This window comes from Pleurodeles waltl, chromosome 3_1 (genome assembly GCF_031143425.1).
Source record: "Pleurodeles waltl isolate 20211129_DDA chromosome 3_1, aPleWal1.hap1.20221129, whole genome shotgun sequence".
NCBI lineage: Eukaryota > Metazoa > Chordata > Amphibia > Caudata > Salamandridae > Pleurodeles > Pleurodeles waltl.
The window spans coordinates 1,375,831,720-1,375,844,477 of NC_090440.1; the positions used below are offsets into that span (position 1 = coordinate 1,375,831,720).

The 12,758-nt window shown below is 44.4% G+C and overlaps 1 protein-coding gene across 3 annotated transcripts in view; it reads left to right on the forward strand.

Moving 5' to 3' along the window:
• CTPS1 (CTP synthase 1) overlaps positions 1 to 12,758 on the forward strand; it is a 122,792-nt gene that overhangs the window by 64,164 nt on the left and 45,870 nt on the right. For all 3 annotated transcript variants that reach the window (XM_069224883.1, XM_069224885.1, XM_069224884.1), the window contains exon 12: positions 1,237 to 1,299. In XM_069224883.1, coding sequence (XP_069080984.1) covers positions 1,237 to 1,299 — 63 coding nt within the window. The remainder of the gene's footprint in view (positions 1 to 1,236; positions 1,300 to 12,758) is intronic.

Sequence of the window (12,758 nt, forward strand, 5' to 3'; positions counted from 1 at the left end):
CCTACTGGCGCACAGACATGCTGCTGAAAAGTTTCTGGATCCAGGCTAACGCCTTTGGATACATGCACAAGTTGAGGAATCTGCAGTGTTAGTGTCCTCCAAAAGATAAATACCAAAGGTAAATAACTTGTTCATCAAGTGCAGTTCAGCTTTTGTATTCTTGGTGGCACACAGAGTATAGGTTAGAGTCTAATGCTTCCAGCCCAGCACCATGCATGGGTGTGTACTTATAGAAGCAGTTCTCCAACATTCTGTTGTGGAAGGTAGGTATCCAGATCCTCTTAGTGATGTTGAAGGGAGCTTGGTCCTGGGCTTTCCTTCAGTTTTGTTGTAGTGGGGATGTTTGGATTTTACCCATCCAGGAGTTTTGTGGGGCAAAAGGGTAGTGTTGCTTGAGAGTGTTGACTTCCTAGGGTAGGGATTCTTAGCCTTTTATAACGTAAAATGATATGAAAGCCCTCAATGTCTGTAGCCTACTAAGAGTGCATATGGCACAAGAAGTTAACTTATGTTTTTTTGGTCTGGGATACCCTTTGCTAACACATCTTAAACAAAAGATATACACTGCATTTAGAACATTCCTTTTTAGTCAGTCTTTAGTTGTGATCTAACTTATATGTGTTTTATTTACTTTTGCGTTCTTGAAAGAAATTTGTGAATTGTGACAAACTGTATCAAACAACCCGTCCTTTCATGGGTCATAAAATATCTGCTTTGGAACAGTTACGTTGTTGAGCAGTATGTTGGCAAGATTGTTTTTCATTCAACAAAATAAAGTATACAAAGAAGTAATGGATGGAATGCTTGAATTAATCTTAGCCACTGGTAATCACTCGGGGTGCCGGTTAGTTCATTGTTATTTTGCACACCATGCCACCTCAATTTAGCTCCTACAATATCAAATCAGTCTTGACCCGGCTCCAAATGAACAATCCAGTCTGAACTACTGGGGGTTGGGTTGCTTGTGTTCCTTTACAGGGACGACCTGACTTAGCATTTGAGGTTGGACTGATCCTACTGGAGCAAAATCAAGACTAATAGGCATATATGGTTGGGTCTAATCTGAGGTGACATAGTGGGCAAAAGAACGATAATTTGGAATGCTACCCCAAGATTCCCATTGGTTAAACCTATTTCAGACATCCTCCCATTACCTTTTGTGTTTTAATTAAATATATCGGGTTTTCGAATTCTAAGATTCTAAATGAAAATTTTCACTTCTTTTCATCATTGCAGGAGTTTGTCTTGGCATGCAGTTGGCAGTGGTAGATTTTGCTCGGGATATTCTCGGCTGGCAAGGTAAAAAAAAAAATATATATATGAACCAATGTTTCCAATCTTTTCTTGTTGTCTTGCATCATCCTGTTTCCACAGTTGGCATCAGCTTTTGGTGTGTTTAAGTAAACTGTGCCTCACGAGGTGAGCATTAATAATGATCATCAACACAAGATAAATTACTATTTAATTTATGTGATTTTTATTTCGGACCAGGTGCAAGAGAAAGTCCTATTGCATCAATTGTTATCACAAATGAGGCATTATTTTAAAAACGAGTCATTGTCTTCTTCCCAAATGTTTTTTTCTAAGCACAAGTATTCATTTTTTAATTTTTGCTAAGCGTGCCATTTCTAAAATTCTAACTACTCAACTGCCCCAAAAATGTCAAGCATACTACTACAGGTGGTGCGTGGCTCGTGCCACCAATAAACGTCTGTCTTCCACTTCTTGCCTGTAGCACGCATGAGATGTCTTGAATGCTACCCTCTATGTGCTAAGGAGAAGGTAGACAGTAGTGGTAGGCAATATTATATGAAGAGCATGGAGATCCTTTTTACTGCTTGCTGCCTGTATGATGAGTGAGGTCTTTTGGGCAAGATGTACATAGGATGGTGTTCATTAAGATTTCAAAACTGTGATAATGTACTTATACACAACCGATCAGTAACAGTACGGAATTGAGAGCATCATCACTCTGTCAAATGTCCACTTGAAGCATATATCGAAAAGTACGCTATTCTGAAATCGATATCTGCTTGTGATTTAGGAGGCAAAAAAAAGATTTTCAAGTTATTTCTAAAATCACAAATATGTGCTTGCAGTATCTATTGAACAGATCTGTTTTTCTATTGTCCATGTAACTCTGTATGTTTGTCATTTACTTGGCTACAAAAACTATTGGAATCTGTAAGTTGTTTTCCATTTATTAAATTTTGCACCACAGTATATATTTAGTACTATAGGAATTGATATTACACAACTTGATTCAGTCCTACTGTTTAGATTAGCACAATGAATTATTCCTGATGAATGGAACAGAATTTGAGGCCACCAAGGGCTAGAAACATGTCATCCTAATAGGACTCTGTGAACAGAGATTCCCCCTTTTGTTTCTACCCTTACCATTGAATAATTTTCCAAATAAATAAAACCACTTCATATGGGATACCCATAAGTAACTTAAATTCACTTTCCTGTTTTGGACCGAGATACATGCATAAACTCTCTAGATATAAAAAGAAGGGGAAGTTCAATGACACACATTGACATTTGAATTTAGGATAAAAGATCTCCACAAGGATGCCCGTCATGTATTACACTTCCTGCATGCGAGAAGCAAGAGCTAAAGATGAAGCATGCCACATTGGTGGGGAGGCTCCCTGTATCCTAACAAAGGGTTGCCCATTGTTGACAGGACAGAATTGTTCCTCTTGTCATCAACAGCTTCCTTCCCACTGCGGGCCTGTAACCTTAGCATACATTTTGATCATAAAAGGCGGCTCTCCAATTGCCACTCCTGTTACACCAGGGTGATAGCAAGTACATTTAATTAAAAGATTCCTATCTATTGTCCCAGGTAGCTGAGATCTTTACCAGTGCTCCAGTGACAAGCAAACTGAGCTGCAACAGCCGTGAGCTTGGGGTCTCCTTTACTTGCATGATGGTGTTTACTTCTCCGCTCATCCTTTAATCTTATGTAGCTGTAAAAATTAGATCCAACACATCAGGAGATAAAAGTCTAACATATTTAATGCAAAAATAGGAAGCAGCCCAATAAAATCAGCAAATGACAATGGTCAACACAGCGGACCAGATCATCCTCTCAAAATCCTTTTGGAGCCTATAATGCTAAAATCTATTCAAATTTGATCCCAATGGAAGTCAACTGGAACATAAACGTGATCAAAATTGTTACTTCAGTCACAAATAATTAAACTAACTAAGAGCAGGATACAAGATAGTCTCTAAAGAAGGCGAGAAGTCCTTAAAATATAAAATGCTGATACAGAAACATGCTAATCGGCACACACCTTTCTGAAAATTGCACTTTTGACTGCAAGCATTGGAAGCATGATTACTCTTTACTACAAGTTTGAGAAAATAATCAAATGTACAGCACTAAGTAAAATGGCTTCTGACAATAGGAGATTCCTGAAACTAAGTTACAAGAGCAAGTTGAGGCATGCATGAGTAATGAAGCATTGGTACTAAAAGCAATGGGTATATGTGATCATACTTTCTCAGTACTCTAAGACCACCTCCTTGAAACATCAGGCAGATTGGCTATATTGCTTTCACAGATACATGTGCGTCACCCTTTATGAGAAAGTAGCCTCTTTCTAGCATGGTCACCCCCCCATTTCTGCCAGTTTGTCGATGTGTTTTTACTGTCTCACTGGGATCCTGCTAGTCAGGACCCCAGTGCTCATAGTTTGTGGCCTTCATGTTAGTATGTTTTACTGTTTTGTCAGTATGCTTGACTGTGCCGCTGGAGTCCTGCTAACCAGAACTCCAGTGCCTATGCTCTCTCTGATTCCAAATTTTGTACTTACATACTGGTAACCCAGTATTCCACTCCAAACTGGCATTCTAGACACCCCTTATAAGTCCCTAATATATGGGACCTAGGTACCCAGGGCATTTGGGTTCCAGGAGAGCCTTATGGGCTGCAGCATTTCTTTTGCCACCCATAAGGAGCTCATACAAACATTTCTTCAGGACTGCTATTGCAGCCTGAGTGAAATAGTATACGCACTATTTCACAGCCATTTCCACTGCACCAGGTCACTTATAAGCCACCTATATATCTAACCTTAGGACCCTGAATGCTAGGTGCATAGTACCTGTGTGTGAGGGCACCCCTGCACTAGCAGAGGTGCCCCCACGTCGTCCAGGCCCATTTTCCCGGACTTCATGAGTACAGAGACGCCATTATAAGTGTGCACTACATACAGGTCAATACATATATGTAGCTTCACAATGGTAACTCCAAATATGGCCATGTGAGGTGTCTAGGAACTGGAAATTGTACCCCCAATCTGATTCTGGTATTGGGGGGGCAATTCCATGGACCCCCAGTACTGCCCTACCAGCCTTCTGAGGTTTTCAGTGCAGAACCAGCAGCTGCCACCTCACAGACAGGCTTCTGCCCTCCTGGAGCTTGAACAGCTCAATCCCAGGAAGGCAGAACAATGCATTTCCTTTAGGAGAGGGGTGTTACACCTTCTCCATTTGGAAATGGGTGATACTGGCATGGGGGGGGGGGGTTCCTCCCAGAGCCTCTGGAAGTGCTTTGAAGGGCACAGATGGTGCCCTCCTTGCATAATCCAGTCTACACCGGTTCAGGGACCCCCAGTCCCTGATCTGGCACGCAACTGGGCAAAGGAAAGGGGAGTGACCACTCCCCTGTCCATCACCACTCCAGGGGTGGTGCCCAGAACTCCTCCAGAGTGTCCTGGGGTTCTGCCATCTTGTTTTCAGGATGGTAAGGGAACTCTGGGAGCATGTGAGTGGCCAGTGCCAGTAGGTGACGTAGGAGACCCCTCCTGATAGGTCCATACCTGGTTAGATGACCAATTCCCCTCTGAGGGCTATTTAGGGTCCCTCCTGTGGGTGTTTCCTCAGATTCGGATTGCAAGACTCCAGCAGGGATCCTCTGCATCCTTTACTTCATCTCAGCAGAACTGCTCCAGGAACTCTACAACTGCAACAAAGTATCCATTAAGGCTACTGCAACTCTGTAACTTCAGCTCCTGCCAGCAACTGCAACAGTTTCCAGGTTGTGCTCGCTCGCTCCAAGCACTGCCTGTCTTCATCCTGCACCAGAAGAACCGAAGGAATCTCCTGTGGAGTGAAGGAGTCACCTCCCTGCTTCAGCAATTGCCTCTCTGCAGCGACTACCGGTACTCTGGGTCCCCTCTCCTGACGACGAGCGTGGATCCTGGAACATAGGTTGTTTTAAGTCCATCACTGTACTTGCACATAAAATGTTTCAGCATTCCCCAGTCAAATCCATCCCCTCCACGCGATATGTCCCCAAACATCTGGGCACCTTCTAATGCATGTGCATTAGCTTTCCGCTCATCTCGCTCCCTCGAAAGGAAAGGGCATATCCTTAGGTTTTCTGTATCTTCACAAAAAAACCTTGAGGCACTTCTCCCACTTCAGTTATTAACATTGTATACCTTGTCCCACTTTGAAGCACTGGGACCCCAGCATGGATAACCTCTCTGTTTAAGTCCATTGAATATAAGTTTGATCTGCTGTCCCAGTCAGATCTTTTTGTCTGTGGTTCCACCCTGTTTGAACAGCTTTGAATATTTACTCCTATGTTCTTCTGAACAGTGCCCTGTTCTTTTATGTATGGCATTTATATTTGAGTTGCAAAATAAATGTAATGAATACATATTCAGAACATTGGGACCACAGTATGCAAAATACTAGATTGCGAATAGTCTAGTTAAGAAAAAATCTAGACATTAATGTACCACCACTTCTGCTTTTCATTGTTGGAGCAATGAAATGTGCTTGGCACTTAAAAGCTGGTCACACCTGGTATCTCATGATTCTGATTGACCCGACTGGTAGATATTGAGAGAAACAGTATATTGCCTTAAGTAATGTTGTGGAAGAAAGATTTAGTTTTTGTTTTCAAGTGGTGCTAATGGAATCTAAGGCTGTCAATTTTCTGTGTGAACTTGTGCTGTCCGTGTTCATAACAGCTCTGCTCACTGGTGTTGTAAGCAGAGAAATCAGACACAGTTCTTCTAATGGACACTTCTAACTGCAGATTCCTTATATGTTGAGAATTTCCTTTGCATTAGACTGAATCTATAGGTTTTTATAGCATTGCTCCTGAAGGTGGCACCATACTGCTAAACACATTGGCCTTGTTCTGCCCCTGAAGTGACCACGTATAAATGCCATCCTGCGATTTGTTGTTAGTTACTTTTTTTGACACACCTTTGAAAGAGGATCTGGGGCTCTGGTTCCTTTTTCTTTGGTTTCATAAGTTTTTCAAACTGAAATCTAGATAGCAAGGGAATGATATCCCATCCTAAAATGACATGTAACTCTCATAAGCAGATGTCAGTGACGGACCCGCATGAGCTGGGCCTCTGGAATTGGGCATCTGAGCACTTGCTAGTGTTTAATTAAGCCGTAACTGAAACTCTTATGGGTACTTGGTCTAAACTTGGTTCTTGCTCAGCAGTGAGCAAGCTGGTTGCCAGAGGCCACAGGCCTTCACTTTGCGATGACGATTTTTTTTTTTTAATTATTTTTTTTTACGGAGATTCTTCTCCTGGGAGTTGTTTGTTCCAAGCTTCCACCAGCAAGGCGAATCCTAATTGGTTCCCCTCAACACCCTGACAGGGAGTTGAAAAGTATTGAGGTCTTTCGGAAACATTTGGTTCGATGGCATCTGTCGCTGTAGATACACATGTTCTGCATAGCTCGCCATCTGGTGTTGGGTCGGAGTGTTACAAGTTGTTTTTCTTCAAAGAAGTCTTTCGAGTCACGGGACCGAGTGACTCCTCCTTCTGTCTCCATTGCGCATGGGCGTCGACTCCATCTTCGATTGTTTTCTTTCCGCCATCGGGTTCGGACGTGTTCCTGTCGCTCCGAGTTTCGGAACGGAAAGTTAGTTAATATCGGAAGATTTTCGTCGGTATTGTTGCGTTCGGGATTGGCGTAGTTAGAGTCAACACCGCATCGAAGATCGACGCGCTCCGGTGCCCTTCGGGGTAGTTTTCGATCCCCCGTCGGGGCCTGGTCGGCCCGACCGCGTGTCGAACAACGTCGATGGAACGGACCCCGTTCCGTTTTTGTCCCAAATGCCACAACAACTACCCGTATACAGACCAACATTTGGTCTGTAACCTGTGCCTGTCGCCTGAGCACAGTGAAGAGACTTGCGAGGCCTGTCGTGCGTTCCGGTCCCGAAAGACACTCCGTGACCGTCGAGCCAGGAGACTTCAGATGGCGTCCACGCCGACAGCGCACCGAGAGTTCGAGGAACAAGAGGAGGAAGAAACCTTTTCGATCCACGAATCGGACTCCGAGGAATTCGACGATCAAAGAACCGTGAGTAAGACGTCGAAAACAACACAGAAGAAAAGTGACAAGGCCCAGGGGACGCCACTGCCACCAGGCCATGGCTCCACCCTTAAATTCGGTGACCGACCATCGGCACCGAAAAAGGCCAAAACAGTGCCGAGATTGTCCGACTCCGGTCGAGACACCGGCACGCAGCCTTCTCGGGGTCGAGAAAGTGCTGGAGAAAAGCAACAACACCGAGATAGCGGTGTAGAAGCGGCTCGACGCTGAGACAGCGGCACCGACTAAGATCGGCGAGAGGTTTCGACGCCAAAAAAGAAAAAAGCCACCTCGGAGCCGAAAAGAGATACAGGCAGGGTTTCGGTGCCGAAACAACCCGTAACCGACCCAGGTCCAGGCTCTTATACAGAGGAACAATCACTGTCCTCTCAGATGCGAAAGCATAGGTTTGAGGAAGAGCTGCAATCCACCGAAGTGGACCATACGCAAAAACGTATTTTCATACAGCAGGGAACGGGAAGAATAAGCACCCTTCCCCCCTATTAGGAGAAAAAGGAGACTGGAGTTTCAAACAGACCAGGCGCCACAAACAAAAATGGTGAAAAAGGTGACTCCGCCACCCTCTTCTCCACCTGTAATTAACGTCTCACCAGCACAAACTCCGTCACATTCCCCGGCTCACACCACCATGAGCCAAGGTGACCAGGATCAAGACGCTTGGGACTTATATGACGCCCCAGTGTCGGACAACAGTCCGGAGGCATATCCAACAAAGCCCTCACCACCAGAAGACAGCTCAGCATACTCTCAAGTGGTGGCTAGAGCAGCACAATTCCACAACGTAAACCTCCACTCAGAACAAGTCGAGGATGACTTTTTATTCAACACCCTCTCCTCCACCCACAGCTCCTACCAAAGCCTGCCTATGCTGCCAGGTATGCTTCGGCACGCAAAGGAAATATTCAAGGAGCCGGTCAAAAGTAGGGCAATAACGCCAAGGGTGGAAAAGAAGTATAAGGCACCTCCTACAGACCCTGTTTTCATCACCACACAGCTGCCACCAGATTCCGTCGTAGTAGGAGCAGCTCGGAAAAGAGCCAACTCCCACACATCTGGGGATGCACCACCCCCAGATAAAGAGAGCCGCAAGTTCGATGCAGCTGGGAAAAGAGTCGCAGTACAAGCTGCAAACCAGTGGCGCATCGCTAACTCTCAAGCACTACTTGCGCGCTATGACAGAGCCCATTGGGATGAGATGCAACACCTCATCGAGCATCTTCCCAAGGAACTACAAAAGAGGGCAAAGCAGGTGGTTGAGGAAGGGCAGAACATATCAAATAACCAGATACGATCTTCTATGGACGCAGCAGACACAGCTGCAAGAACAATTAATACATCTGTGACCATTAGAAGGCACGCATGGCTAAGAACGTCTGGGTTCAAACCAGAGATACAGCAGGCAGTGCTCAATATGCCATTCAACGAAAAACAACTGTTCGGACCAGAAGTGGACACGGCAATCGAAAAACTTAAAAAAGACACTGACACTGCTAAAGCCATGGGCGCACTCTACTCCCCGCAGAGCAGAGGAACCTACAGCACCTTCCGCAAGACACCCTTTAGAGGGGGGTTTCGGGGTCAGGCCACACAAGCCAGCACCTCGCAGGCAACACCGTCCAGCTACCAGGGACAGTACAGGGGAGGCTTTCGGGGCCAATACAGAGGAGGGCAATTCCCTAGGAATAGAGGAAAATTTCAAAGCCCCAAAACCCCTAAAACCAAGCAGTGACTCAGATGTCACTCACCCCCTCCACACAACACCAGTGGGGGGAAGAATAGGTCATTATTACAAAGCATGGGAGGAAATAACTACAGACACTTGGGTCTTAGCAATTATCCAACATGGTTATTGCATAGAATTCCTACAATTCCCTCCAAACATACCACCAAAAGCACAGAATTTATCAAAACAACATTCCGAACTCCTGGAAATAGAAGTTCAAGCACTATTGCAAAAGAATGCAATCGAATTAGTACCAAACACACAAACAAACACAGGAGTCTATTCACTGTACTTCTTAATACCAAAAAAGGACAAAACACTGAGACCAATCCTAGACCTCAGAATACTAAACACCTACATTAAATCAGACCACTTTCACATGGTCACGCTACAAGAAGTGTTACCATTGCTAAAACTACAGGACTACATGACAACCTTAGACCTCAAAGACGCGTATTTCCATATACCAATACATCCGTCGCACAGGAAATACCTATGGTTCGTATTCAAAGGAATACATTACCAATTCAAAGTATTGCCTTTTGGTCTAACAACCGCACCAAGAGTCTTTACAAAATGTCTAGCAGTAGTGGCTGCACACATCCGAAGGCAGCAAATACATGTATTCCCGTATCTAGACGACTGGCTAATCAAAACCAATTCACTAACAAAGTGCTTACAACACACAAATCAAATCATACAAACCCTCTACAAACTAGGTTTCACCGTCAACTTTGCAAAATCCAACATTTTGCCGTGCAAAGTACAACAATACCTGGGAGCCATAATAGACACAACAAAAGGAGTAGTCCACAAAGAATTCAAAATTTCAACAACATCATACAACGCATGTATCCAACACAAACAATCCAAGCAAAGATGATATTACAACTCCTAGGCATGATGTCTTCCTGCATAGCCATTGTCCCGAACGCAAGACTACACATGAGGCCCTTACAACAGTGCCTAGCATCACAATGGTCACAAGCACAGGGTCACCTTCTAGATCTGGTGTTAATAGACCGCCAAACTTACCTCTCGCTTCTATGGTGGAACAGTATAAATTTAAACAAAGGGCGGCCATTCCAAGACCCAGTGCCACAATGCGTAATAACAACAGATGCTTCCATGACAGGGTGGGGAGCACACCTCGATCAACACAGCGTACAAGGACAATGGAACGTACATCAAACAAAAATGCATATAAATCACCTAGAAATGCTAGCAGTTTTTCAAGCATTAAAGGCTTTCCAACCAATTATAACTCACAAATACATTCTTGTCAAAACAGACAACATGACAACAATGTATTATCTAAACAAACAGGGGGGGGGACACTCAACGCAGTTGAGCCTTCTAGCACAGAAGATATGGCGATGGGCAATTCACAACCACATTCGCCTAATAGCGCAGTTTATTCCAGGGATCCAGAATCAACTTGCAGACAATCTCTCTCGAGATCACCAACAGGTCCACGAATGGGAAATTCACCCCCAAATTCTAAACACTTACTTCAGACTCTGGGGAACACCTCAAATAGACTTGTTTGCAACAAGAGAGAACGCAAAATGCCAAAACTTCGCATCCAGATACCCACACAGGCAGTCCCAAGGCAATGCCCTATGGATGAACTGGTCAGGGATATTTGCCTACGCTTTTCCTCCTCTCCCTCTCCTTCCTTATCTGGTAAACAAATTGAGTCAAAACAAACTCAAACGCATTTTAATAGCACCAACTTGGCCAAGGCAACCCTGGTACACAACACTGCTAGACCTATCAGTAGTACCCCACATCAAATTGCCCAACAGGCCGGATCTGTTAACACAACACAACCAACAGATCAGACATCCAGATCCAGCATCGCTGAATCTAGCAATCTGGCTCCTGAAATCCTAGAATTCGGACACTTACAACTTACCCAAGAATGTATGGACGTCATAAAGCAAGCCAGAAGGCCGTCCACTAGGCACTGCTATGCAAGTAAATGGAAGAGGTTTGTCTGCTACTACCATCATAATCAGATCCAACCTTTACACGCAACTCCAAAGGACGTAGTGGGTTACTTGCTTCACTTACAAAAATCTAACCTAGCCTTCTCTTCCATTAAAATACACCTTGCGGCAATATCTGCATACCTGCAGACTACCTATTCAACTTCCCTATACAGGATACCAGTCATTAAAGCATTCATGGAAGGCCTTAAAAGAATTATACCACCAAGAACACCACCTGTTCCTTCATGGAACTTAAATGTTGTCTTAACAAGACTCATGGGTCCACCTTTTGAACCCATGCACTCTTGCGAAATACAGTTCCTAACCTGGAAGGTTGCATTTCTCATCGCCATTACATCTCTAAGAAGAGTAAGCGAAATTCAGGCGTTTACAATACAAGAACCTTTTATACAACTCGCAAAAATAAAGTCGTCCTAAGGACTAATCCTAAATTTTTACCAAAGGTTGTTTCACCGTTCCACCTAAATCAAACAGTGGAACTACCAGTGTTCTTCCCCCAGCCAGATTCCGTAGCTGAGAGGGCACTACATACATTAGATGTCAAAAGAGCATTAATGTACTACATTGACAGAACGAAAAACATCAGAAAGACTAAACAACTATTTATTGCATTCCAAAAACCTCATGCAGGAAACCCAATATCAAAACAAGGTATAGCCAGATGGATAGTTAAATGCATCCAAATCTGCTACCTTAAAGCAAAACGACAACTGCCCATTACACCAAGGGCACACTCAACCAGAAAAAAAGGTGCTACCATGGCCTTTCTAGGAAATATCCCAATGCAAGAAATATGTAAGGCAGCCACATGGTCTACGCCACACACGTTCACCAAGCACTACTGTGTAGATGTGTTATCCGCACAGCAAGCCACAGTAGGTCAAGCCGTGTTAAGAACATTATTTCAAACCACTTCCATTCCTACAGGCTGAGCCACCGCTTTTGGGGAGATAACTGCTTACTAGTCTATGCAGAACATGTGTATCTACAGCGACAGATGCCATCGAACTGAAAATGTCACTTACCCAGTGTACATCTGTTCGTGGCATCAGTCGCTGGAGATTCACATGTGCCCACCCACCTCCCCGGGAGCCTGTAGCAGTTTGGAAGTTAGCTTCAACTTTGTACATTTGTATATATATTATTTTAACCTTAAATAGGTACATACTTAGTCACTCCATTGCATGGGCACTATTACTACAACACAACTCCTACCTCACCCTCTGCGGGGAAAACAATCGAAGATGGAGTCGACGCCCATGCGCAATGGAGACAGAAGGGGGAGTCACTGGGTCCCGTGACTCCAAAGACTTCTTCGAAGAAAAACAACTTGTAACACTCCGACCCAACACCAGATGGCGAGCTATGCAGAACATGTGAATCTCCAGCGACTGTTGCCACGAACAAATGTACACTGGGTAAGTGACATTTTCATTCTCTTCTGCCAGCCCAGGCCTGAGGTCAGTCAACACAAGTTGCCCACTGGACTGTTATGTGCATGCCCTTTGGGACAGGGCCAGTGAGATTTTGCCAGCGGTCCCAGAAGTGTTTATGGCCTCCTTGCCAGATGGCCAGGATGCCACAAAATATGTGATTCAAGGTAGTCTTGATGCTATTAAGTGATT